Source organism: Triplophysa rosa, linkage group LG16, assembly GCF_024868665.1.
Source record: "Triplophysa rosa linkage group LG16, Trosa_1v2, whole genome shotgun sequence".
NCBI lineage: Eukaryota > Metazoa > Chordata > Actinopteri > Cypriniformes > Nemacheilidae > Triplophysa > Triplophysa rosa.
Genome location: NC_079905.1, coordinates 4,025,294 through 4,051,079, shown reverse-complemented (window position 1 = coordinate 4,051,079; position 25,786 = coordinate 4,025,294). Strand labels below are relative to the sequence as shown.

General features: G+C 38.6%; 3 protein-coding genes across 6 annotated transcripts; all 3 read right to left on the bottom strand.

Moving 5' to 3' along the window:
* Positions 1-857: 857 nt before the first annotated feature.
* pygo2 (pygopus homolog 2 (Drosophila)) lies at positions 858-7,487 on the bottom strand. 2 transcript variants are annotated; one of them, XM_057354315.1, is made up of 3 exons: positions 4,663-7,487; positions 3,932-3,981; positions 858-3,666 (listed from the first exon to the last, which is right to left on the bottom strand). In XM_057354315.1, exons 1-3 carry the CDS (start codon positions 4,706-4,708, stop codon positions 2,035-2,037), a joined length of 1,728 nt encoding a protein of 575 aa, XP_057210298.1. In that variant the 5' UTR covers positions 4,709-7,487; the 3' UTR covers positions 858-2,034. The 2 variants fall into 2 exon arrangements, with proteins under 2 accessions (XP_057210298.1, XP_057210299.1); XM_057354316.1 differs by having other exon boundaries at positions 5,415-7,487.
* Positions 7,488-10,839: 3,352 nt separating this feature from the next.
* Positions 10,840-15,702, bottom strand: s100s (S100 calcium binding protein S). 3 transcript variants are annotated; one of them, XM_057354311.1, is made up of 4 exons: positions 15,526-15,702; positions 13,039-13,246; positions 12,606-12,759; positions 10,840-11,676 (listed from the first exon to the last, which is right to left on the bottom strand). In XM_057354311.1, exons 2-4 carry the CDS (start codon positions 13,059-13,061, stop codon positions 11,476-11,478), a joined length of 378 nt encoding a protein of 125 aa, XP_057210294.1. In that variant the 5' UTR covers positions 13,062-13,246; positions 15,526-15,702; the 3' UTR covers positions 10,840-11,475. The 3 variants fall into 3 exon arrangements, with proteins under 3 accessions (XP_057210294.1, XP_057210293.1, XP_057210296.1); XM_057354310.1 differs by having other exon boundaries at positions 13,039-13,094; XM_057354313.1 differs by lacking the exon at positions 13,039-13,246.
* A 2,558-nt stretch (positions 15,703-18,260) lies between these two features.
* On the bottom strand, positions 18,261-24,805 carry s100u (S100 calcium binding protein U). Its single transcript, XM_057354309.1, has 3 exons — positions 24,671-24,805; positions 20,996-21,128; positions 18,261-19,513 (listed from the first exon to the last, which is right to left on the bottom strand). The coding sequence occupies exons 2-3, from the start codon at positions 21,113-21,115 to the stop codon at positions 19,088-19,090; spliced, it is 546 nt and encodes a 181-aa protein (XP_057210292.1). The 5' UTR covers positions 21,116-21,128; positions 24,671-24,805; the 3' UTR covers positions 18,261-19,087.
* Positions 24,806-25,786: the final 981 nt, after the last annotated feature.

Here is a 25,786-nt window from a genome sequence, read left to right as displayed (position 1 = left end):
TTGTGTTTTAAACTCATACTAAATTATTTTAAAATGAGCAGCTTGAAATATTTGTACTTTATTTATTTAATTTAAGTTTAACCGAGATTAGTAGCCATTTTAATTGTTTATATGTTTGCTTTGTAACTTTGTATGTTTTTTTGTTCAGTTTGGGTGTTTTGTCTTAGGTTTGTTTTGTCATATACAGTACACTTTAGTTAACTTGAGTTATTTACTTTAGTTACACCTTTCTAAAATATATTTCAACGTCAAAGTAAATTTAAAATTTAAATAAAAAATATTTTAAAATGCTATTAAAAAATCTCACGGGTCACATAGAACACTTTTTTGTGGTTATTTTTTTTAAACACAGATTTATAAATTATTTAGAGATTTGTTCTGCTTGGCTTACAAATGAGGTTCATTGTAAAAAACGTATTAAATCCTGAAATTAATATAATCCCCTTTATCATATAAGAAAACCAAGTTGTAAAAAGTTAGGGTGATTTAAAGACCACATAAACAATTCTAGCCTTTTACTTAAGATTTCCCAAATTTCCAACAACGTATTAAACAAGTTTCTTTTCGCATCAGTGTAAATGTAAAAAGAAAATATGCTGGCAACCAGAATACAATCTTTTAAAAAAGCATTATTCAAGTAACACTTAATATATAAAACCTGATTTCTCATCTAAAGATTTCATTTTAATATATACAATCTGATTTCTCATCTGAAGATTTAATATACATTTATAAACTCTATTTTTAAATTACTTCAAAAATATCTGCATCTCGGATTCCTTTAATTATAAAGAGTTATTAAGTGTTTTCAGACCCAAATTTATCACAAGTAAAAGGTCAAAGAGACAGGCAATTGTAAAAAAAAACAATTCAGTTTACTTCTTACAGTAAAGAGCCTGAACCCTGCATACCCCTATAGTACTGCAAAATGCAAATGGAGGGCACCAGAGCAAGCACATTGAACAGAATACACACAAGTACATTAAACCGAAACAAATGAGAAAAAGGCAACTTGGACAAATGTAAAAAAGAGAAAGAAAGAAATTGCAAACATCGTACTCTGCAACATCATTTTACTTCGTCCTGTTATTTGGTCTACTTCATAGCCCAGGTGGAGGCTTAATGGGAACAATGAAAAGTTACGATTAAAACAGATCTGACGAAGTACTGCATTGGTTCACATGCAATCCTTAGAATACATACGTACATTGATATGGTTATGGATTACCACTATTTGCTATGCCACCAGCCACCATTATCCACTTTTGTGTAAAAAAAACAGTGAGTAGCTGTACATAAAGAAAAACAATCAAGAATTTTATTGACAGAGAATAGCAGGACCCTCATCTCTTGTCTTAAAAAAAAACACCCCTGTATTCCATGATGGACGCAGTAAATGTTCTTTAACTACATGTCTAAACTGACGGTTGCCTTTGGATGTACTGAAATGGAGATCAGTGAGAAGAGAGGTTGTGTGGTGACTACACACTTGCTTTAACATCAGTCATTGCTAAAGCGTTCTTTGCCAGACATTTGTCGAATTTTTGAGGTAGAAAGTTGGCATCAGTGCTTTGCAGATCAACAAGCTGGATTTTGTGGAAATAAAATTGGGCAGATCTGGGGTACATCACAAATGCTTGAATTCTTGTACATACCTATCAAATGTCAGATTTTCCACTACTGCCAGAAAATGCTTATTCTCAAATTTTTGTCACCAAGGTAAAGTGAAAACCTAAAAGAAGAGTATGAGAACTGAAGTTTTAAAAGTGTGTCATGGTTTCTATATACAACAAAGTCTTTAAATCTGATTGTGTTTCGTTCAGAAACAGGGGCCCTAAAAGTGCTTATGTGGTCTGAAGAACAATGCAAGGTGTAGCATCAGATTCAAAGTCTGACGTTCTGGTTTCTCTCGCTCTCCTGGTTCTCGGTCTTTTTATTCAGTTCCATTCTCCATTTCACTGTGAAACACATGACATGAAGCACCAAGAAAAAAATCTAATATCTTATCCCCCTTCTTTAACCATCTGAAGTCTTTTAACCATCATTTGCAGCCACAAGCTGGCCCAGTCCCTGACGCACATAAACAGCTTGAATCTCTTTTGTCTTGAGACAGAAGTCACAGGCCCACACTGCGGCACTTTCCCTGGTTAGCAACCCATAAGCTGGCTCGGTTAGGCCCGTGCAGTCTCTATGGAACCAACGTTGGCATGAAGCTTCACATAAGATGGCCTCCTGGTCATCGTGCACTTCTGACATGCAGAGGCCACAGGGGAACACCATGCCTCCACCCAGCTTTGGGGGCCCCGAGCCTGGGCCGGCAGATGTTGGAGCAGGCCCGCTGGGAAGAGGGGACTGGGTGTTGGGTGTAGAGTTAGAGTTGGATGGAGGATTAGGGTTATTACCTGGGGTGTTGCCACCACTGCTGTTGTTAAGGTTGTTCTGGTTGGAGTTGGGTGGCTGGTTTGGCATCGGACCTCCGGAAGCATTGTTCTGCTGGTTGTAGGGGGCGGACCCCGGGGTGGAGTTTGGTGGTGTCGGTTGCTGCTGGTTGGACGGAGTGTTTGGACCAGGACCGCCGGTGGAGTTTGGTGGTGGATGCTGATTGGTTGGTGCTTGTTGAGGCTGTGGACCATTAAGAGGGCCTGTTGGGGAAGAGTTGGGATTGGGGGGTGCGGGAGCCGACTGGGGTTGCCCTGGTGTATTGGGGTTGGGTTGGGAAACATCTGGATGGCCTGGGAAACCTCCTCCAGGATGCGGGGGTCCAGGAGCTGGGGATGGACCGGGGGTAGCATTGTTGGATGGAGGACCAGAGGGATTCATGTTGGGTGGTTGCTGTTGAGATGGAACAGGTGGACCTCCACCTGGACCACCGCCAAAGTTCTTTCCATCTTCACCTAAAGGAGGACTAGATCCAGGGTATGGCCCATCTTGTGGAGGTGGAAACTGTCCTTGTGGAGCCATACCTGGGTGTCCACCCACCATGTTACCCCCACCGCCACCACCTATTCCCATCATGTTCATTCCTCCTCCCATACCCCCCATAGGGTTCATGGGGCCATGTGGGGGCCCACGGGGACCGTGTCCTCCAGGTAAGGGTGGGCTGTTAAAGGGATGGCCTCCCTGTCCATGTGGAGGCTGTTGCTGAGGCATCCCAAACCGAGGATGAGGCGGACCTCCTCCACCACCCGGTCCACCTCCCATTGCTCCAGGTGACAACATTGGGTTGAAGCCCTGTCCAGGGTGCATGGGAGGGCTAAAATTGGGCGGCATGTTAAACTGTGATGGCCCACCGGGTGGAAAACCTCCTCCGCCACCTCCTCCGCCTCCACCACCTCCAAAGCCCGGCATGCCCCCAAACCCAAGAGGGTGGTGTGGTCCAGCGTTTGGTGTCGGGGGACCGAAAGGAGGTCTTCGTCCAGGCTGTCCGCCTCCAGGTCCTCCAGGGCCACCCATGAATCCCAAACCTGCTGTCATTCGACCGGGCCCACTGTAGCCTCCTCCACCTGCCCCTGGGCTGGACAGAAAAGGGGCACCACCTGGACCTCCTCCACCGACAGGTCGTGATGGAGGACCAAAGTCATCGTCAAAAGGGTTAGAGGCCACCAGGTGATCCACCATCGGAGTGGGAGGGGGTGCGAACTCAGAGAGGTGGGAGAACGATGCCCCCTAAAAGAAAATACAACGGATGAGAAAAAAGGCGATGGCACTGAATAGAATAATTTGAGCTCATATTTAGATGCTGAAGAGAGAGCATATTAAGACACTTTGTACATGTTATTACAAACTAATGAGGCAAACAAATCTTCAAATAAATAATAAATAAGTAATGACAATCATACGTGTTTAGAACAACATGACACAAAATTCGTTTTTTTTTTGTTAACTATCCATTTAAGCAATAAGCATAAGAACTAAATAGTAAGATATTTACCTGAGCGTTAGATTTCCTCTTTTTTTTCTCCGGGCTCTTCATCTGGGAACCTGTAGAGGCAAAAATGTATGAATGGAAATAAAAGAAATGGGAGAGGAGGGAGTAGCTTTTAAAGTAAAGCATATATTCAACATTGCAACTTTCATTCTATCAAAAACAAGGACAAGACAAGATGACTTAGAATTTAGATTTGATCTTTTTAATCAATATCAATCCATAATTAAAACTGATCACCAAATCACTACAAATAAGTGTTAATAATGTCAAACACAATATGCTAGTTAAAATAACTTTACATTTCAAGACATCAGACTTAATTTCTATACAATTTGGTATCTTTGTACACCTATGAGACCACGGTAATGAAATCTTATACATTAAATTATTCAGAAGGAATTCAGTATAGCAAAAAAGACATCTAGTTGATAAGCAGGCTTCAACACAACCCTTAAGAGATCCCAAACCCTGCACCCAGGAAAGAGGCTTGCTTTAGGGCAAATAACAAGTAGGAAAAAGAGTTGATGCAGTGTGTAAAAACAAAACAAACGAACACGCCAGGTGAAGAGACAAGTGATGCGACGTTGACATAAAGCTACCCAAAAAACAGCTCCCCACGCAACACAAGGCCACCGTACATTTAGGCATGTGCGGACAGGGAAAGGGAGATTTGCAGCCAGAGCTGTGTGGATTCCCGCTCGGACACAGAGATGCGCTGATGGACAGTTTCCTACCTTTGCCTCGTTTTCCTTGACTCTGTCCCGCCTGCTGTCCCGCCATTAAAATGAGTGTCGATGCGGTGCCATAACACCGTTCATTTACAGAAATGAGTATATTTGACAAATACCTCCTCGGGTCCAACGAGTATCACCCCGCCGTCCCAAAAACTCAAATGCAACTTCACCAATAGGGTAATGAAGTCGAGCACCTATTTAATAACATGTCTGAAGGATGCATTAGGGCCCTAAATCAGATTTGTCATATTCTGCACGTTTACACTCAAATAGTTATGTGATTTGCTTAAGCATCACAGACGTGAAAACGCAACGTCAGATTTTTGCAAGCACGCAAACCGGCCGCTGTAATAGCATGTAACGCAAAATTAATGTGATCAGAATGGACTGAATGTGATTGCACATCTGCCTGTCTGCAATGTGATCACATACAGATGTGTCTCTACCTGGACTGCTGTCTAAATGACATTTAGATGCAAACACACAAAGCATTTGACCCCATTTTAAACGGCCCGATTGATCGGAACGCGTAACGCGAGCGTAAATCACGCGTTAAGCGCAAATTCATCGGTAATTTAATTCAAACGTGAATTGAATGCGCTACATAGCTACCGTTAGCCGTTTAGCCATCAGCAAGCAAGGTACAATTGTGAAACGTTGCTCACACAGCTCATTCATATACACCTGACTGTTGCATCAAGACATGGATGGCAACCCTTATATGACAAACAATCAATGTCAAATAGACTTACGATTTAATATTTATCCCCAAACGCGAAATTGGCCATGTTAATTACGGCCTACTCGTTGCCGGACAAAGAGGGACAGCCGGAGTCTACTCGCGCAGAGCATGTGTGGAAAATAGGGGAGGTATGGCTAATGGCTGTATGTCGTTTTTACAAAATTTTCAAGTTTAAAGACATATTAATGGTAATGTCATAATATAATCTTTATGTGGAAATTTACGCCTGGAAACTTTGTTTCATATCTGCCGCTTTTTTTCTGTAATAGGTCAACATGGTTCTTGTACACCCCCTGTGAAACATATGTGTGGGCCATTCGAGATCGTACCATTTCTGCTTTCATTACGGGATGTAACAATTCTTTGTTGTACATTTAGGGTTTACTTTAACTGTGTTAGGTGATACTATAAATCGTTAAAGTAAAACGTAGTTTGTGACTTGTCGTTTTATGTATACGTTTAGTAAGAAACGTACTCTTACAGTTTTCTAAGTCCGGGCGGTTTACCCCCAAGTCCAGTTATAGGCGCGTCCAAATGTCTGTAGTTTCTGCCTCAGTTGCATTAGTGGATTTGTAGTTTTAAGGCCCATATGAACTGGCGTACGCCTACCCTGCGTTCCATTCCGAAGTGTTCACCCCTATGCCCTACTCCCTTCGAAGAGTAAAACTCTTGATTTGTAAACTCTAGAGGGAAAAACGCAACTCCCTTAATGTGTCCGTTTAAAATTCACTTGGCAAAAGGAGCAATAAAAAAAGTAATTTTCTCTTTATTTTGAGTAACATTTTGTGTGGTGTCCCCTTCCCGAAAGGCCCTTCGGAGGGCGATATGTCCCGTTTACAAGGGAACTTTTAACGGCAAAATGCAAGTTCCTTAACACTCTGGCGATGAAACAGGCGATTTAATGGTGACAAACAATAAACCGTTTTCCTTTCGCACTGATCTAGGACTGCTCCCAATATAAGTCATAAACGGAAAATTGAAGGACAACTTGTAAAACTGATTTAAAGCATGATTTACCGCGAATCCCAGGAGAAGACTGGTGAAAATCATAACATCTATTAAGACATCAACATAATCGACGTTTATCTATAAATGATTCCCATAAATACGTATTGTGATTGCAGTATGCTTTGGTGTGGCGTAGTAATCTAGTGTGCAGTCTTTTGGCGACCTCTAGTGGTTGTACAAAAGAACCACCACTGAAATGGCACATGGGGCGTCAGTTGTTCAAAATGATTGAACAATCAATTTTTACACTATTTTTTCCAATCACTTGTTTTACTGTAACTATCTTAAAAAATATTTCTGCATTAGCTGATCAGGGGTTGCTTTCACGGTGCTCTAAAAATAGCACTGAAGTTGGTACATCTCTTGTAATTCAATCTTGTAGGTGCGTTATCTATGACCCTGTGAAGTCTGCTAAACTAAAAGTAATTGGACACTATATAATTGGACGTTATAAATTCATTGTTTTTTGCCACACACCTAATCTGCATTATTCCACAATGCTTTATCTAAACACTTCATTGTCTTTTGGTGTATTTGTGTATGTTTTAAAGTACTTTCCATGCTCCTATAATTACAACATCATATCAATAAATGTAAATGAAATACCTTACATCATTGAATCATTTCATTGAATCATCCTTGTGTGTGTTTCCCCAGCGTCCATCATGAATGATTTCTGCGTTCTCAGGCCCTCGTCGAGACCCATCAGTGTTAATTTTAGCCCTGGCTTCCAGTTACCGTCTGCATTGCTTTGATTTCAGATGAATTGTTAATCCAGGTATGCTGTCATAGGCGGGATAAGATCACAGTTAAGGTTAGGTGAAGGGGTGACAGAGGTTAATGACTGTATGCGGATCAGATTTAAGGCCCCCAGGTTTAAGGGTAGAATAGCAGCAAGACGTGACAGCCGAAGGGAATCAAAAAATGGGCAAAGTGTTGTTGTCTTGGTATCGTTTCGCTGGTATTAAAGACACTGAACAGGCAGGAAAAAAGCAAATTGACACCAGCCTCCCTCCTTCCTTTTTGGTCTGCACGCTACGATCCCTCTCTTTTTACCTTTCTTAGTTCATCATCGTGATAGCTGAGTCTGATAAGAGGTCTCTTGTGACGCCAGCAGTGATCCAGTTTAAGAGCAGAGCCGTCCTCCATGAGCATAATGCATGAGAGACAGAGAGAGAGAGAGAAGCCAACCATGACAAATAAAGCAAACATGTGGAATCTAATGTAGGCATATGTGCCTAGATTTGCCTTTTTAATGGTGTAGTCATATGCAATCTATACATTCAGGGCAAAAGTCAGTGGATATCACCTCACAAAGTGGCTTTCATCCCAAAAGTATGAGGAAGAATATGAACAACTGAAGACGTCCCAAACATTTCCTTTGACAGCAACGCTTCCACTTCTAAAGATGATAGTAGTTCTAATCTCTGGCATTCTCACCTGTGGCACACTGACTGAACCTGCTCAGACACGCTCACGTTTCTCTGCATCGTGTATGATGATTTCATATTTACCCTAATGTTGTACATGGCATGCCCAAGTCTTTGATGTCATGTCTATACACACGGGTGAATCTTCGTGTGTCTCCACTTTAATGTGCTTAGGTGGAACGTGTTTTTCTGCTTGTGTGAAATGTGATATGGACGCTATTGTTTGAGATTATTATTGAGATTATTTTGTGTCATCCTGTATAGAGATGAGTCGAGTGTGGATGTCAGTGGTGGGAGGAGACCGCGATGGAGGCGTTTGTGAGGTGAGATGAGGTGTCTGTCAGGGCCCGTCCAGACAGCCTGCCCAGATAGCGGTGACATGGAGCACTACGGTTACCAAACGGGTCCGGTCAGGCGACACCGCCACATCAAAGCTGCCACAGCATTCTCAGGCACGTCCAACAGGCTGTCAGAATCTTTGCCTTTGTTAGTTGAAGACGAGATACATTTTAAACATTTTGTTTAATGATTGTGTGCAGATAGAATATACAGTATATGATCTATATAGATGATGCCACAAAACGTGAAAAACATTTCTTTAATAGGTCTAAATAATCTGGATCGCCCACGATTCAGTAATCTACGAAAGACTCCGTTTACTGCAGTTACCTCGGGAATGGTTTGTACTTGGGCGCATATAAATATATGAAGTCATTCCATTAGATAAAAATACCTAAAGTAGCATTTCTTTTAGTGAAAGATAGAGCAAGCATACTTGAAAAAAAAAAATTACAGGAAAAGTTTTGTTAGCTTCCATATTACAAAACATAACTGTAGTTTATATTATAACCTACACCGATGTGATCTTTAAAATCTATAAAAAAATTATCTTTGAGAAACAGTTAGTTGACCAAAAAAGTCTAATAAAAGGTAGGGTCATTTATTCCCAAGTGCACTTTTATTGTTATTGCAAATATTTACTGTTATATGCAATTATATGTAATGCCATCTAATGCAGTGATTCATACGTGTTTAATGCGTATACATTTTGTGTCCATGCGGTATTAGTCTTGTGCAGTGTACATTTATTATTATGAAATGGCTTCCAAAACATATGGAAGTCTTTTGTGGTCGCACTGGCATTCATTCTTGGTCACAAAGGAAAAATGCATTGAATGATTTGCTGAGTAGAACCAGTTCACCACAGAGTCCCGTCTGCCTTTGATGTGCTGTGAATCACTCATTCCAGACCAATATGGTCTACATTTCTACAAAGACGCACACAGGCCCTCATACATGTTTTCAGGGACTGTCACCACTCATTGACCAGAAACTTTATTAGCAAACAGTATTATGGAGTTAATAAAGGTTCAAAATCTGATCTTTGCATATTTTTCAGATTTCTTTGTTTTTGCATTTTTCATTATCATGCAATATTCTCTTTAACTCTGTGTTTAAATCAGCTAAAACGTCTAGATTTGACTCGTATAGTTATTCAGTGAGTTGTAAATGTACATAAAATATGTCAGATTTGATATTTGTGATTTGTATTGCAGCTGATGATTTCATTGCATGAATATCATGAAGCCTTTTAATGTTACTCTGTTCATCTTAATGAACCAAGGAGACACCAAGAACAGCTTGTTTTGCTAATGTGAAACAAGACAACGTGTGATCAATTGCCATGTAACACGAGCCAGTAAATGGCTTATATCACTGAAATTAAAGATAGCATTCATAATTGATTATACATCTTGGTCTGGATCCAAGTAATTAGCTCAGAGTATTTGCTTTTGGGAATGTGAGGGTAGGGTATACACCACAGACACATCTGAAGAATTTTTTCAATCAATTTATCAGTAATAATAGGTAAAGGTTATCAATTAAATATTGTATGTTTGTTGTTGTTGTTATTATTATTACATGAATATTTGCTAAATAATATGGCATTTGTAGTCATGGCTTACTGTTAAAAGAGCCAATCTCCTCTATTTGATCAAGGCTGGGCACAGCCCATGCGACTATTGGAACTGAAGCCCCGCCTTATAGTTTAAACAGCCAATCAGCTGTTAGTTATAATGTTTTGCTGTCAGATTCAAAATACAGCCGCAGAAAACAATAAGAGACCGTTTCAACATTATTTTTAGTTTTTCTGAATTTACTATTTATAAGTAAAACCTTGATTATTATAACAGTTTTCATGTCTTGTCATGCTGTCAGTCTATCACATTGCTGCTGAGGTTTGATTTTGTTGAAATTCAACAGACACTGGACTGGAATGGCCACAATACATCTAGACATGATTACATTAATATTTGGAATGGTCTATTATTTTTTTCTGCGGTTGTATATTATTGCAACTTAATCTTAACCAACAGTTTTGGGGATTTTTGTCTTCACCCATTCACGTAAATGCCCGGAAATGGATGCCCAGGGGTGTTATGAATAGCCATCTAGTGAACTGACGTGCCCAAAGGAGATTTAGCTTATACTTTAGCGAGACTAATTTACAGGCTTACATTTCTTTTCTGTCCTTTTCAAACGTCCTTTTGCTTCCCCAGTTTGTACAGTAAACATAGCAAGTAGTAAATCGGGTCAGACAGGTTCAGCCGGAAGTGAGTCCAGGATGAGCCCCTTTGTAATATTTACACACATCTACTGGGAATCCCCATGCCTATGGTTTTATAATATATAACCTAGCTTAGGTCATCTGGTTACTACCGGGTCAATCAAAGTTGTAAAAGGGTTTTACTACCGCACTATACCAGGGTAAACAAAGTTTATCAGCATATCTGCCCGAAAAGGAAGCCAAAGACGAAATCGCCTTAAACAAAGGCACCATTGTTCTCTGAACCTGTGCAGACAGGATAACTTCATCCATTTCACGTAAATCAGTGATAGCTAAGGATATGTGGTGTAATGAAAACAAATTCGTTTCCCAGATGTGCATTTAAAAATGATGAAAATGACAAAAATATCAAGTTTCTGGAGGTCAGTTGCACGTTTATTATAATTAAGAAGATACGCATTTGTTATTCAATACAAATAGGCAAAAAATAGATGCAAAGACAGAGACAAACCAAGTTCAACACTGAATCATTTCAGATGCGATTGCATGTGAACACTGTTAAGACTTTATGGTAACTTTGAAATGGATGTAATGATGCATAATTTCATAAATAAATTATGTAAAATACCATAACATCAGGTGATTGTTCAGAACTGTCCATAACACATTCCTTGACACGTACGATTCTTAGGCTTTTACATAAACCAAAGAACATAACCATTGCACTCAAACTGAACATTTTTAGCCCCATGTTTTTATATACCCAAACATAACATCTTTCTCCTCAATAACTTTTATCAACTGTGAAAAATAGCTTAGCGTTAGACAAACCAGCTCCTGGCACTACCCCGCGTGTTTTCCATCAGCCCCCCAAGTGTTCACCTTTGGGTTTGACAGTTTTGCATTGAAAGTAACGAACAGCTTGTGTTGAATTATGAAAGCAAATCTCCTTCAGGAACTGTAGGTTTGTCAGTCCCGATGAAAGAAATGAAGGAAGCTAGAATCTCACTCTGTTCTCACCACTACCACGCACTAATACTTCTCTCTTGTTGTGTAAGCCCTCATTATTCTTTCTTTTCCTCCGCAGCTCCGTCGCTCTTGCTGTCGGCCTTGCTTTTGGGCGGCGGGCTGTCCAGGAAGAAGTCGTTGCAGGCCACGGTCAGCGCGCCTATGAGGATGATGAACTCGGTGAAGTCCACCTCGCCATCGTTGTTGGCATCTAGGTCATTCATTACACGTTCCACAGCGTCTTTATCTTGGGCGTTCTGTGGGGGGACCAAAAATAAAACAAGTTGGAATTGAAGATGGTTCCAAAAATGAAAATAGGGTTTTTTTCCCTCATGTCATTCCAAATGTGACTATATATTTCTATATAGAATATGACAGTTATATGGAAATGTGTGACCTGAGTTTTTTCTTTTTGTGTTACATGAAAACTACACTGTTAATGGGAGAGTTCTCTCAAAAAATAAAAATTCTGTCATTCATTTTTCAGCCTTGTGTCGTTTATAACCTGTAACTCAAAAGAAGATATTTTGCATCTCAGCGGTTTTGTGTTCATCCAATGGAAGTCAATAGGGGGACCAATGTTGTTTGATTACCAACATTCTTCAAAATATCTTTTTTTGTGTTTTACCGTAGAAAGTCATACAGGTTTTAAATGATATGCAGATGAGAAAATAATGACAGAATTTTATTCTTGGATGATCTATCACTTTCGTTCAAAGTGGTGCCAACATGTGTGCCATTTTAAGAAAAGAGCCCTGGATCTGAATGCATGTGTAGGACATAATTGCAGGATCACTCTGCAAATGAATCGTTATTAAGTGTTTGTGTGATGCAAATCTTAACTTGTCTTACAGGTTCTTTCACATTGGTTTTGGCTGAGATGTACGTACGGCAGATAGCAGGTGTTCGCAAAAGTGCCACAACATTATGGTGGCAGCCAAATAAAATAAGATAAATATAAAAAAATATTTTATGTTTATTTAATATAATTTAAAATGTACAATGTAATTTAAAAATATTAATTTTGTTAAATAACTATTGCAGGTTTACCCAGTATAAGGGTACCCATATACATATCCTGTACGAGTAACAGCACAGATGCTCCCATCATTCTTTAATGTCTTTGGTGACACATGTAGACATTCATTCATAGACACTGTTCAACACTAATTCTATGTTCTCTTACCCCTAGATAATTTCCAAGCTCCTCTGTCAGCAGCTCCCTCAGTTCTCCTCGACTGAGCGTGAATTTGTCTCCTTCCTTCCCAGAATACTTGTGAAAGGTCTTGATGAGCATCTGCATCGCGCTTTCCAAGTTGGAGCTGGGCTCTTTGGACATGCTGTAAGGTGGCCCAAAAAGGTCAAAGGTTAGACACAACGAGGTGGGGCGCCCCTCGCTAGACCCAGCTGCATGCATGGTCACATGGCTAGCATGGGCAGAGCTTTTGGCTCAATTAATTCTGGCACAAACATAAGGTTTGGGTGAAGGGTAGATAAAATGACAAAAAAATTGGTCTGCAAATGTGTGAGATATTCATTTAAAGTGTGTTGTCTTTTTAAATCAGAGGAAAGGGTTGTTGAGGAAGAGGGGGGGTTTACTCAAAAAGCAACATTCTTACACATCACACTTTGACCGTGGCATCTTGGATCTTCTCTCTCCAGGTTCAGGAAGCTACTGCGCATGTATAGAAACAGACACAGTCATTGATGAGGTGCAATGAACGAGAAACTCTTTGGAGATGAATTCTTCACAAACCGCTGGAACGCTAAACAGTCCAAGCTTTCCTTATTGTGCGAGGTTTGTTGATGTAGCTTTTCTGGACTGCACTTTTAGATGTTGAGACACAAATACGGTTAGTGAGTATTGTTGTACTGTAAATACTTTAACTTTGGCACTTCTGGGAGACACATAGGGCTGTCAAAAGATTAATCGCGATTAATCGCATCCAGAATAAAAGTTTGTGTTTACATAATATATATCTGTGTACTGTGCATAATAATTTTGTATTTATTAACACATACACATCCATGCATATATTTAAGAAAAATCTAAATATTAATAAACATTTATATATAATTTCAATTATTGGTAAATATAAATAAATACATGTAAATGTTTCCTAAATATGTATACTTGTGTATGTGTTTGTATTTATAAATACAAAATTAATATGCACAGTACATAGACATATGTTATGTAAACACAAACTTTTATTCTGGATGCGATTAATCGAGATTAATCATTTGACAGCCCTAACAAATACATTTAGATTTGAAATTTTGAGGGATTATCCTGACTCATTTCGAAATTTGTATAGAGATATACAACTGTAGTTTTCTGGGCTTTGACTTTGAAAGCATCAGGCGGCTATTAATAGCTTGTGAACGCTTCCCTGCTTGCAGCATCTTACAACCACACGTGAAACATTAAACTGTCAAAATGAAGATAAAACTGCAGGCAAGTTCCCCAGGGAAACTTCATACAGGTAATGCGAGACTGACGTGATGACACACATCTACGCACAAACCTGAAGTTTTGCCAAAGAAACAAATAGTTGATTAATGACTGTAGGGGCCAAAGTTAAGTGAAAGAAAACTCACATGCATAAAAAAGTGGTATAGAATCAGAGTTATATGACTTAAAGGAACAGTTCACCCCAAAATAAAAATTCTGCCATTATTTACTCAAATAAATGTATTTGTTTTGATGAACACAGAGAAAGATAATTTGAAAAATGCTTGTAACTAAACAGTTCTTGGCCACCATTTACTACAATAGTAGGAAAAATTACAATGGTGGTCAAAGTGCCCCAGAACTTGTTCTTCTTCAAAGAAATATTTATTGCAATGTTTCCTTCAGTTAATGGTGGCCAATAAATGTTTTGTTACAAGTATTCTTCCAAATATCTTTATCTGTGTTCATCAGAACAAAGAAATTTATACAGATTTGGAAAACATTGAGGGTGAGTAAATGAAGACAGAATTTTCATTTTTGGGTGAACTGTCCCTTTAAGATGTTGTTACTGTAATCAGGCCTCTGTGCTTCAGGTTTTTGTAGTACTACACCATCTAATTGAACTAATTAGTGAACCTAAGAGAAGGTCTAATGAGAAAGCTCAAATGGTCACATGTACATTTGGAACAAAAACCTTTATCCTATAACCAAAAACCACGTCAAATGGGCGCTAACTAGAAAGCACAGGTGTAATGTATAACATAAAAGGCATTTCAAAAATAAAAGCTATAAGGAGGCAGCAGCTTTAGAAAAAAAATGGATTAACAACTAATCTGTACATACTGTACATCATACAATGAAATGCAAAATAAAGGTGCCCTAAAAGGTCAAATTATGGCACATTTTTGAAGGAGACAGGAAAATCGATAGATATCTTAGTAATATCAGAATATAACAGACATTCTGGAAATTCTCTGACACTGTGACAACCAAGACGAGAACAGTAACGTAATACCAAGTGACGAGGTGACAGTGAGAAAACTGACCGCTCTTTGACATACGAGGAAGGAGTGGTGAATTAGTTTAACTACAGGCCAAATAAGGCTTTTTTTCGCGTAAAAAAATATTATTTAAAGTTCATGCGCCTAAATCATTCAAGATGGGAACCAAATATAGAAACGTATTAAACTTTCAAAAATCCGTCGACCACCAATTCGAATTTTGGGCTACACTTTACAAAAATAAAGGGGGTACATGATGCCATAAAGAACGTGTTTCACAAAGGTTCTTTCTAATGTTTAAGGGTTCGTAAGACTAAAAAAGTAAGAAAGAAACTGTTCTTTTAAAACCTTTTTCTGTGTCAACACTGTGAAGAACCATTTGTAGCACCTTTATTTGTAAGAGTGTAGCTTGTGTCCTCCTCAGTATATCTGGTGGTCATTGCCCAAGTCCAAGTGAACCAGATCCTCATCGACACTCCACACCAAATTATATATGTTTGAAATATTTTACGATTTAACAATAGCTCTGAGACGGATATATAAAGGAAACTGAAATAAGATGTATCAGTAGAAAATCCAGAAGAGCATTCATAAGCCTCAAACTCAAGAGAGAAAGGATCCCTTTCTCCCATCGGAGTTGTCCGTCTTACCTGAATGCCTACGGAGAGCTTCCTTTGTTTGAGATGAAGTGCTGGAGATGGTGATAGACAGCCAGGGAGCCGTGGAACATATGAGGAGAGAGAGAGAACCTCTAGGGTTTAAATATCACTCACTCCCCCCTCCTTCCACAACAACATCTAGCATCTTCAGTTTCTACTGTCTACCCGCCTCCTTCACCCCTCCTGTACTCACCTTCTTAAACTCACCTGCCAGCATAAGGGCCATTTGACCCCGCCATGCCAGTTAACTCAAGACAACAAGACTCTACAGGACAGTGGAGTTTGCATTAAAGTCTTTTATTGTTGAGAAGTTAGAGATGGTCAGTCATACAGCATAGGGAAATAATGGAAGAGTACGTGGTCACTCGGTTACATTGAGCGCATGTACACTTCATAAAATGGTCATTTGTTCAGCAGACAGCTGGTTTCATGTTTCTCCAGGCCGTAATCCCTACTGCTGTTAGATTGACAACTTTTTTGCATTTTTATTTATTTAGTTGTTTACATTTAACTTAGTCTTATACATACAGCATGGGTATAAGAAATAAAAAACACATGGGTATATTTATAATATATATTTACAAGAAATTATTTTGAGATGTTGAATCTTCTCTTATAAACATTACAAAAATGGTAAAAAGTGTATTAGCCATGTTTTTGGTTGATTGGTTACCATTTGTATAACAATAGTTTTAAATTAAACTAGTTAACTGTAGCTAAACTATTTTTGTGGTTAACCGTGTTTTTTTTCCGGTTTTAGTAAAACAATGGGTCATTTTTTGTAAGGGTTCTATTTTAACTAAAAAAATTGTACGTAAAATGTAATAGTTATATAATACTTATGGCAGGGTAAAATATGAATATCCAGTCATTGGGTTATAGCCTTATAAAACAAAAATATATAGGAATTTACTAGCAAAAATATAATGGAATATATTATTGAATATTTCATTTAAACCATGTGCTGCATTTCCTTATGTATTATTCAATATATTGTAGTATATTAAATGTATTATTCTGTAAATTATCAAATATATTAAGTCATTTCATACTATACTGACTTTTAATGTATAGGAAAATATAGGGTACAACAACAGGCCATTAGTTCCGTTTGTCCATATTTTACCAAACAATTGTTTACTTTTTATAAAGTGTATATTTTAAAGAAATGTATAAAGTGTATATGTATATAAAGTGTATATTTATACATTTCTATATATTTGCATTTTTTGAAAAATAAACCCATAGGACTATTTAAAATGAACTATTTAGAACAAAGGTGATAAAAACAGCCCCAAATATATTCTCACATGACATTTTAAATCCATGTTGAAATAAAATCTCATGTTATGCATCAAGTCATAAGTGCATGCTAGTTGTCCTTTCTAATCGACAGCAATAAGCATCTTCCACAGCATGCACGCATGCGGTTAAAACATAGCTGTAAATGCTGTATGTTCAGGGATGTTAGGTGTGAACAGGTTTGCATGTTTCACAGACTGATGGATGGTGTTATAATATACTCTGCAGCGTTTGCAGAGTCAGACACACCAAAGCAAACAAGGCCGTAACAGCGCCGGTTTTACGTCGCCAGGATATACATGACAGCATGAGCTAAACGAGACCTGATCAGCATGATCTGAACGAGCGCATTTTACACAGCGTAGGATTTCACACCGATGTGGGCTATACATACTGTATCTCTATAATGCATAATGTATGATCTATAATGTATTATGTAAACTGCTAGACCGTACGGAGATATGGTGACATTTTTAAATGGTGAAAGTGCACATGGCTTTGTGAATTAGACCGTCTGGTGTTGGGATTCACAGAACACATTATGGCTTTTTTCATGAAGTCAGATAGGAAAAAATCGCGTCTTTGCCGTGTTGCTGTATCAAAATTCATTGAATCATTGATAATCAGTGAAAAATTCAGGGAACACTAAGATAAGGTTCCTCTTTAAGTCTGTGTTACACGGTTGCCTAGCATGAGTCTTCCAGGTAATACATGATTCAATGCAACATCAATACATGTCATGTCAGTAATATGGCTTAATATAAATTTGTAAAACCTAAGTTTTACATTTGCAACTATTTCGGTTGATTAAAAGCTATGAGATCAAATATTTTATATATGGTTAAAAGCCTAAAATGTAGTGAAACTGTCTGTTTGAATGAATAAGTACTGAAATGTTTTTATTAAGGGTCCTCAGGGGCCTACATCAGTGAGATGATACTTTGGGACTTCTTGAGGCTCCCACGGGGCCATGAGGGTCCTATGGTGTGGATTCCATCCCTAAGGTTTTAATTATTGAGCGCCCGCTATCATAAGCACACTAAGCATCTAAAATTGCTGCTCTTAAAGCCAGACAATGGGACATTGACAATATTAAAGGGACAGTTCACCCAAAAATTACAATTCTGTCATCATTCATAACCTCTTTCTTCTGTGGAACAAAGAAGAAGATATTTTGAGAAATGTCTCACTGGTTTTGTGCCCATACAGTTGGGGGTCAATGTTGTTTGGTTACCAGCGTTCTTTCAAATATCTTCTTGTGTTCTGCAAAAAAAAGGGAAACATGTTTGGAATGCCATGAGGGTGAGTAAATGACGAAAGCATTTTCACTTTTGGGTGACGAACAAGACAAACTGCATACGAAGGACAAACACAAAGCAAAGACAGCCAGTGGAGCGAGTTAGACATCAAGTAAAGAGCCAGCATGCAATAAAACTACATTTATTTCAAACAAAATCGCTTTATTCTCATGCAAAAAAGGCCTTGCTCAAATTTGGCAAAAATGTGAACAACAAAGCACATTGGCTCAGGTCAGTGTTCCCATCCATATTGAAAATTAACCATGGTTTACTACGGTAACCGTAGCTTTGTGGTATTTGTAATTGTAGTATGACCACGCTAGCCGCAAATTTACCATCGTCTCACCGCAGCGCCCATTGGTCAATATGTGGTATTTGTAGTAAAACTATGGTAACCGATTGTGGCAACACCGTGGTTATTTTTCACATGTGGATGTGCATCACAACACAAGTCTCATAGGGATTGTTAAATTGCCGCAACACTGAAAAATAAATGTACGTCTAGCACCGGAGTCGACTGAGTAACCCTGTCGTTATGATGTGGCACAAACAAGCAGTAAACAGTAGCAGAGAAACAATTTCTCAGATACAAATTCTCCCTTTTCTTCATTCACGGTGGCTTTGTGGAGATATTGAAGAGGGAAGACAGTGGTTGCAGTACCCTTACAACAGCTCTGGCTCATATAAAAATGAATGCAGCCCTCCGGCCACATTTCTGGCTGTTGCCAAGACCTGGACAAATTTACTTACAATCATTACAAAACCAATCACAGGTGCGCATTGTTATTAAATAAGTATTATTGAGATGACTATATGCCTCTTTGCAGTAACATAATTTGTAGTGTATTGGCCGGGTTTCTTGTGTGTGTTTTAAAATATCACAAAAATGAAAACGACAAAAGTAAAACAAACATGAAAGCACAAGATTAGTAGATCTCAGCTTTCTCGAGCTCCTATGAGGCCTCCTCGGTTTTATTCTGCTCTTCCACTTTTTTCTCTTCAGGTTGCACCTCCTCCCGCTCGACTTCCTCCTCCTCTGGCTTCTTCTCTTCCGTGGCAGCCGCCTCTTCAGCCACCGGCTCCTCCTTTGCTGCCTGTGGTTCAGCTTGTGGTTCAGCTTGTGGTTCTGCTTGTGGTTCAGCTTGTGGTTCTGCCTTCGGTTCTGCCTTCGGTTCTGCCGGCTGTGACTCTGTGTTTGCTGCGGCCGATGCCTGAGCTGAACTCTCGGCTTCAGATTCCTTTTCCAAACAACGCTGTGTGCTGACAGACTGCGCCAAATAACCGATCAGAGTCATGTACTCTTGAAAGCTGACCTTTCCATCCTGGTTGTTGTCGAGTTGCTGACGCATGTCTTTCACTGAGTTATTGTCTTCTGTGCCCTAAACACAAAGGTGTTCAGATGTTTAGTATTCTTGCAACATTAAACTTTTTTGCTACAGTAAACACCAGGATCTGCTGAAAGAATGGAGTGATGCAATATCAAATAAATATACAATATTGAATAAAAATTCTTAATTATTATTTGGTCCATGTCAGCAATTAAATTTGTTTTTTTTTTCAAAAATAAATGTTTAGTTTTCTGAAGAAGGAAATGACAAGGTTGGCACAATTATGTCTACAAAAGTCATTTCAAACCTTTAAACATAACTTTCGATTAAAGATTTTTAAGATTAGAGAAACATTTCAGTCAAGTGGTGCAAAACTTGATTTAATGATTTAATCACTTAAACTAAACAGTTTCAAGTCATAAAATGTTATTCACTGATTTTATTATGTTACAAGAAAAGGTTATAGGTTAGCTCCTGTATCTGGTTACCACTTTACAGTATATACTGTATATACATATGTGGACAAAATTAAGAGACCATTTCCAAATTATTTTCTGTTTTTCTTTTTATTTAATATTTATAAGTATGTGTTTAGGTAAAATAATCATTTTTATATTATTTTTTAATTCATTTTATTCTGTGAACTACTAACAATATTTCTTCCAAATTTCGAATAAAAATTAGTTTCTATTTGCATTTATTTGCAGAAAAGGAAAACTGGAGAAACAGGTCAAAATAAAAGATGCTGTGTATTTTTCAGACCTCAAATACTGCAAAGAAAACAAGTTCATATTCACTTTTAAAGTCACCATGAAATCAATCAGTAAAGTTCTAAGTGTTTTACACAGTGTTGTAGTGATTGTTATAAATGATTTGTCCGTGCACACCATTATTTTTTTAAATTCATTTACACTAGTAATCTTTAATCAAAAACGTTAAGCTCCTCTCCCCCTCTCAACAACAACTCTTCACCACATGACGTAAGCAACAAAAAAGAGGAAGGACTATAGGACTGTCCAATGGCCAGGCATTGTTAGCCCTCCCCTCCAGGCCCAACTTACAACAAACCAATCAAAAAGCTAAGGGCAAAATAAAGCCCAGCCCTACATTTTTTTCTAATTTCAGAAGCCGTTTAACTCGGATATACGTCACGACATGGAAAAGAAGTCAGTCGCAACTTCCGTTTCATGGTGACTTTAAGCAATACAACAGTATTATTTATACATGAATTTAGGAAAAGTTCAAAATATTTTGTTATGTGATAAACTGGATTGTTATCACAGTTTTCATGCGTCTTGTCATGCTGTCAGTCTTTCACATTGCTGTTGGATGACTTTATGTCACTCCTGAGGTTTGATTTTTATTGAAATTCAACAGACACTGGACTGGAACGGCCACAATACATCTCGAAATGCTGATTAAATGAAAATTTGAAATGGTCTCTCTCTTATTTTTTTCCCGTGTCTGTGTAGCCCATATGACATTATGAAATATTACTTTTTTTAATGAATAAACATGCACAGAGTTTCTAACCGTCAGAATGTTCTTCAGTTGACTCTTCACAAGACTCTGAAACTCTTTTGCTCCGAGGTTTTCTTTCCCTTTAGCTGACTTCAGGAAGACCCCCACTACTGTTTTAAGGGCTGCCTCCATCTTTGTTTTCGCTCTACAAACAGAAAGAACAGTGACATTGATTGACAGCTGATATAAAACATTCAACATTTTTAGTGTAAAGCACTAGTTTTCATATGGCTTTTAAATATGTCTCAGATTTGAATTGTCAGCATTAGGCGTCTGTTCAAAACCTTAACAACAGTCACAGTAATGCTTGGTTTATCAGGAGCCGCTAATGAAGTTAGAAGAAGGGGTCATTAGACGGTTTGCTCCGCGAGATAAACCCGACGCTCTATCGATTCCATTTACTTAGAATACTGTACCTGAACGTGCATGGAAATCTTGAGGGTTATAACTGACAGTCGATTGCAGATAAGGGAAGAAAGAAGAAAGAGGCAGTGCCCCGGTGGCTGTCCTAATCTTTGATAGGTCACCTGATCCCCGGGTGACCAAACCACAGAGTGGCTTCACCTTTCTCACGCGATTACCAACAGCTCAAAGACATCTCTACATTTATCCCGCTTTGTCTTTCTTCACTAACTCTCGATGGATTTACCCACGGAGAAAGGCATTTACTCTCTCTTGCATCACGCCTCACAATGTTTTACAGATCAGAGTCAAGAGTTTAGAAGAAAATGCAGACAGCCAATCGGCTTGCAGACGAACAGACGGCATTATTCAAATTCTTTGATGAGGTCATCACTCTGGCATGAAGATGTGTCAATCAAATTTTTTAAAATAAAAACAAAAACGTTGTTGCGTTAATGCAAAATGTTGTCAATTCACTACCCTGATAGCACACATACATCTGGTTTACGTCTATTTGACGTCTGCATTTACATCTGCAAGACATCTACAATACATCGTTTGCTCATCTGCAATACGTCTCGGAGATGTCTGCTGTCAGACGTCATATAGACATCTAGAAGATGTCTGTAAGATGTTTATGATTTAGAATGGATGTACAACAGCTCTTTCTAGGATGTTTAGCAGATGTTTTTAAGCAGCAGATCTCCAGATCTTTAACAGACGTATTACAGACGTTCAGATGTCTCCGAGACGTATTGCAGATGAGCAAACTATGTATTTAAGATGTCTTGCAGATGTAAATGCAGACGTCAAATAGACGTAAACCAGATGGATTGTGCTATCTGGGTAAGCACCCTGTGCACAGAAAGCAAGCAAACGTTCCCCCGTGTAGTTTTCAATTCACACATTCGCACGCACACAAACAAAACATTTCATTGATAAAATAACACAATAACATTTAGTGTCCCGTAGAGATAAACACACTCTCAGTGCTTAAAATCCTTAGACGGTTTCCGCAAATGATAGTCTGGGAACCTTATAATTGTAGTTTAAAACAAAATGCCCGCAAAAAACACCCAGAACCCTGTGTGTAGTTCGGTCAACATCTGTGTAGGTGTGTTTGTCACCTGAGAAGGCTTCTGATACCGCCAAATTAGCTGACGCACAAACGCGCAGAGCTTCCCCTTATCGGCAGCAATAACCGCATCAACAGGTAGCAAGCAATTAAGAAACATGGCCATTAGCTTAATTTAATGAGACAGAATGAGATACAGAGATGACGCAGGAAAGGCATAGTAACGGTTCGGGTTTCATAGGCTGTGCGAGAGTGAGACGTAGTTCCTCACGTGTGACCCAAAAACTACGGGTGGAATGGTGTAGGAAATCGTTTTTTTCTTCCTTGACAGATTGCTAACATACTTCCTATAAACCGCCTTAAGTACAAACATACTGTAAATCTAAGTGAGCTGCCTGCATGTTTGGGCCTCGCCGACATGTTCAGATTTCCCAATATGACAACAATGCAGACAAAATATTGTCACAATGTTTTTTCTTTAAAAAGTATAGTTACTTATTTCTGTATTTTGGGATACTGTGATGTGTCATTAACTTTTATGGTTTTAAAAGATATTTACAAAAGCCACAGAGACATCATAAAGCGATAACTGTCTGTCAAACCTGCAAGATAACGTGTCAGTCTGAATACCCAGACTGTGTCTCAACATCTAAACAACTGACTCACTGAGACACAGCCCTACTGTACAATCTGAATACTGTCGGTCCTAATCCACAGTGCATACTATACTTACATGTGCCCAAGATCAAGGGCCGTTGCTTTGTTTGAGTCAATACTGAGTTGTTGTCCCAATTTTACAACCACACCTTGTCTTTACAGTCATATTTCTAGTAACCATTGGCACCCTTCATTGATCCTGTTGACTTTTTCAACCCTTGGTCTCTCCACCCTATCCAGTGCCAGTCTTGAGTCACGTGAATTATTGATGCTTTCGGCCCTTGACCTGGCAATTCCGCACGTGCTACCCAAGACAGTCTCAAGGTTTAACCTCAAAACCACTTCAGACAGACGGCACGTGGATGGTCCGCTCAAGTTTGCTAATAATAAGTAATGAAGCGGGATCTTCCATTACTTAAGTGACTCCCCATAACAGACAAGCCCCCTTTTAGTACGTTGGAGAAATGAATAAATAACCACGCAGAACAAAAAACTACAAAGCGTTTCCATTACAGATATAATTCTGAAGCGTTTCCAGTTAAAACCATTACAAAATTTCTTTACATAGCGTGTTTTGGGCCTTATTCCCCGAATGATATAATGGGGTTCTATTGGTTTCCATCACCAGATTACATATCCCACCGATACAACCCAACACAAGAGACACAAACAATTCCCAATATAACTATTAAATCCTTTCATTTAATTTGAGTTTCTTTTCTCAGCTGGGAAATCCGTGCAAAGAAACTTTAAAGGAAAAACGAGGCATACGGGGGTTAACGGGTGACGTTTCTCTTCAATGCGCAAAAGAGATTGAGAGGTTTGCGTTTCCACGCGGGTGAACGTGATACGCGCGCGCCCTATCCGTTCGCGTGTCTTATGAAAAATTCACAAAGGAACGAGTTTGCCAGTGCATATAAATAGAAGTGGCTTAACAATCTCGAGTTGGCTCTTGTTTTCTGCACTTTGGTGAATAAAAGCGCCACTCGGTAGCTAACAGTGTCAAGTATTAAAACCCTTGTGACTTCATGTCAAGTTGGCACAAGACCTTTTATAATCCACGAGCTAAAACTACTACTATTAATATGGTTTTTATATAATTATTATAAGCATATTTTTATAGTTATTCTGCTATATAAAATATATGTTTCATAAATCACGAACTTTTACCTCTAGCCTACTATTAGTATTTTAATATAAGTCTAGATTTGTATATATATTGAATAAAATAAAATATAAAATAACTGTCGTTGGGTGATCATGGTTATTTTTTTTTTAAATTTAATGCACTTAAAAACGACGCGATGAACAACGTTAAAACCCTTAAAGGCGTATTTATTTGAGTAAATAGTAACGTGTCGCGCATTCAGACAAACCCAACAGCGGTGCGCCCAAACGGCAGATCTCCGATCAGTTGGCGGAGGGTGATCGAAGGGTGTTCCTAAAACGTGGCGTTAACGCTGTACAAAATCTTCTCTAAGTTACAAAATGCAAAGTTTCGTGCTTTTTAAATCAGTCGACGGTGATAAACAAAAACTTTTAAGAGCACTTACCCTTAAACGGGGACAGCACGGATTGACAGTTCGCAGTAGCTGCAGTAAAACCTCTAATCCTTTCCCTTTTTCCTCCCTACGTCAGAAAAAAACTTGTCAGACTCGAACCGCTGCTCGACTCTCTTCCGTGATTTTTTTTTGTTTTTGCCCGACTATCACAAAAGGGCGTGTACCTGGAGGAGGGGAACTAGTGGACAAACGTACGTGGGACACTAAATACAAAACAATAGGTTTTGATAGGAAGAATCGTAAACGTGATGTAATGTTTTATAAAGCTTTAACATCAATGTGTGAATATCAACACTAGAAATATTGGACAACTGCAAGGGGTTTTGTTTAAAGTTTAGTGGGAAGTACAAAAATGTTAACCCTTACCTGGAGCCTACACTATATCAGGCATAATGTTCATGCATCATTATTGTTTACTTTACGTGTGGCAGTGTAAGCCTTGGGTAGACAGACTTATGATTCATAGCCCAGTGGCCAGTATTATCATCTGTGTATGCTTTTGATTATGTGTTTGCAAAAGTCACCGCCTATATAAATTGTATTTTACTGACTGGTGTCAATTGTGTGGACTGTGGCCATGCATGAGTCACGCCTCTTTGATTATACGCAAGTAATAAAGTTCACCCTTGATTTAAAATATGACATTTTCAATTGTGCATAAAAAGTTGTCGGTCTAGGTTTGAAGCTCTGGTTTAACTTTATGTTTATATAAATGGGTGTAAATTGTCGATGTTAACATCAGTTCCATGTTCTCTCCTGCAGTTTGACAGCTGCGGTCATACTCTTCACCAAGACCACTTTCTTTGGGGTCACCCCATAAAACCAGAAAAGTACATTTGTATTTAGATTTACATTTATGCATTTGGCAGTCACTTTTATCCAAAGCGACTTACATTGCATTATACTGTACATTTGTTTCTGATATGTGCAATCCCTCGAACCCATGACCTTGGCGTTGATAGCGCCATAGCAAATTTGACTTTAAAAGTGCATTTGAACAAATTCCTTTAAAGTATATCATAGTTTCATAATGCTTTTTTATCTTAGTCTATTTGCATCAACTTAATATCACTTGCAAATAAGATCTAAATCTCCCTTGTTATCTAT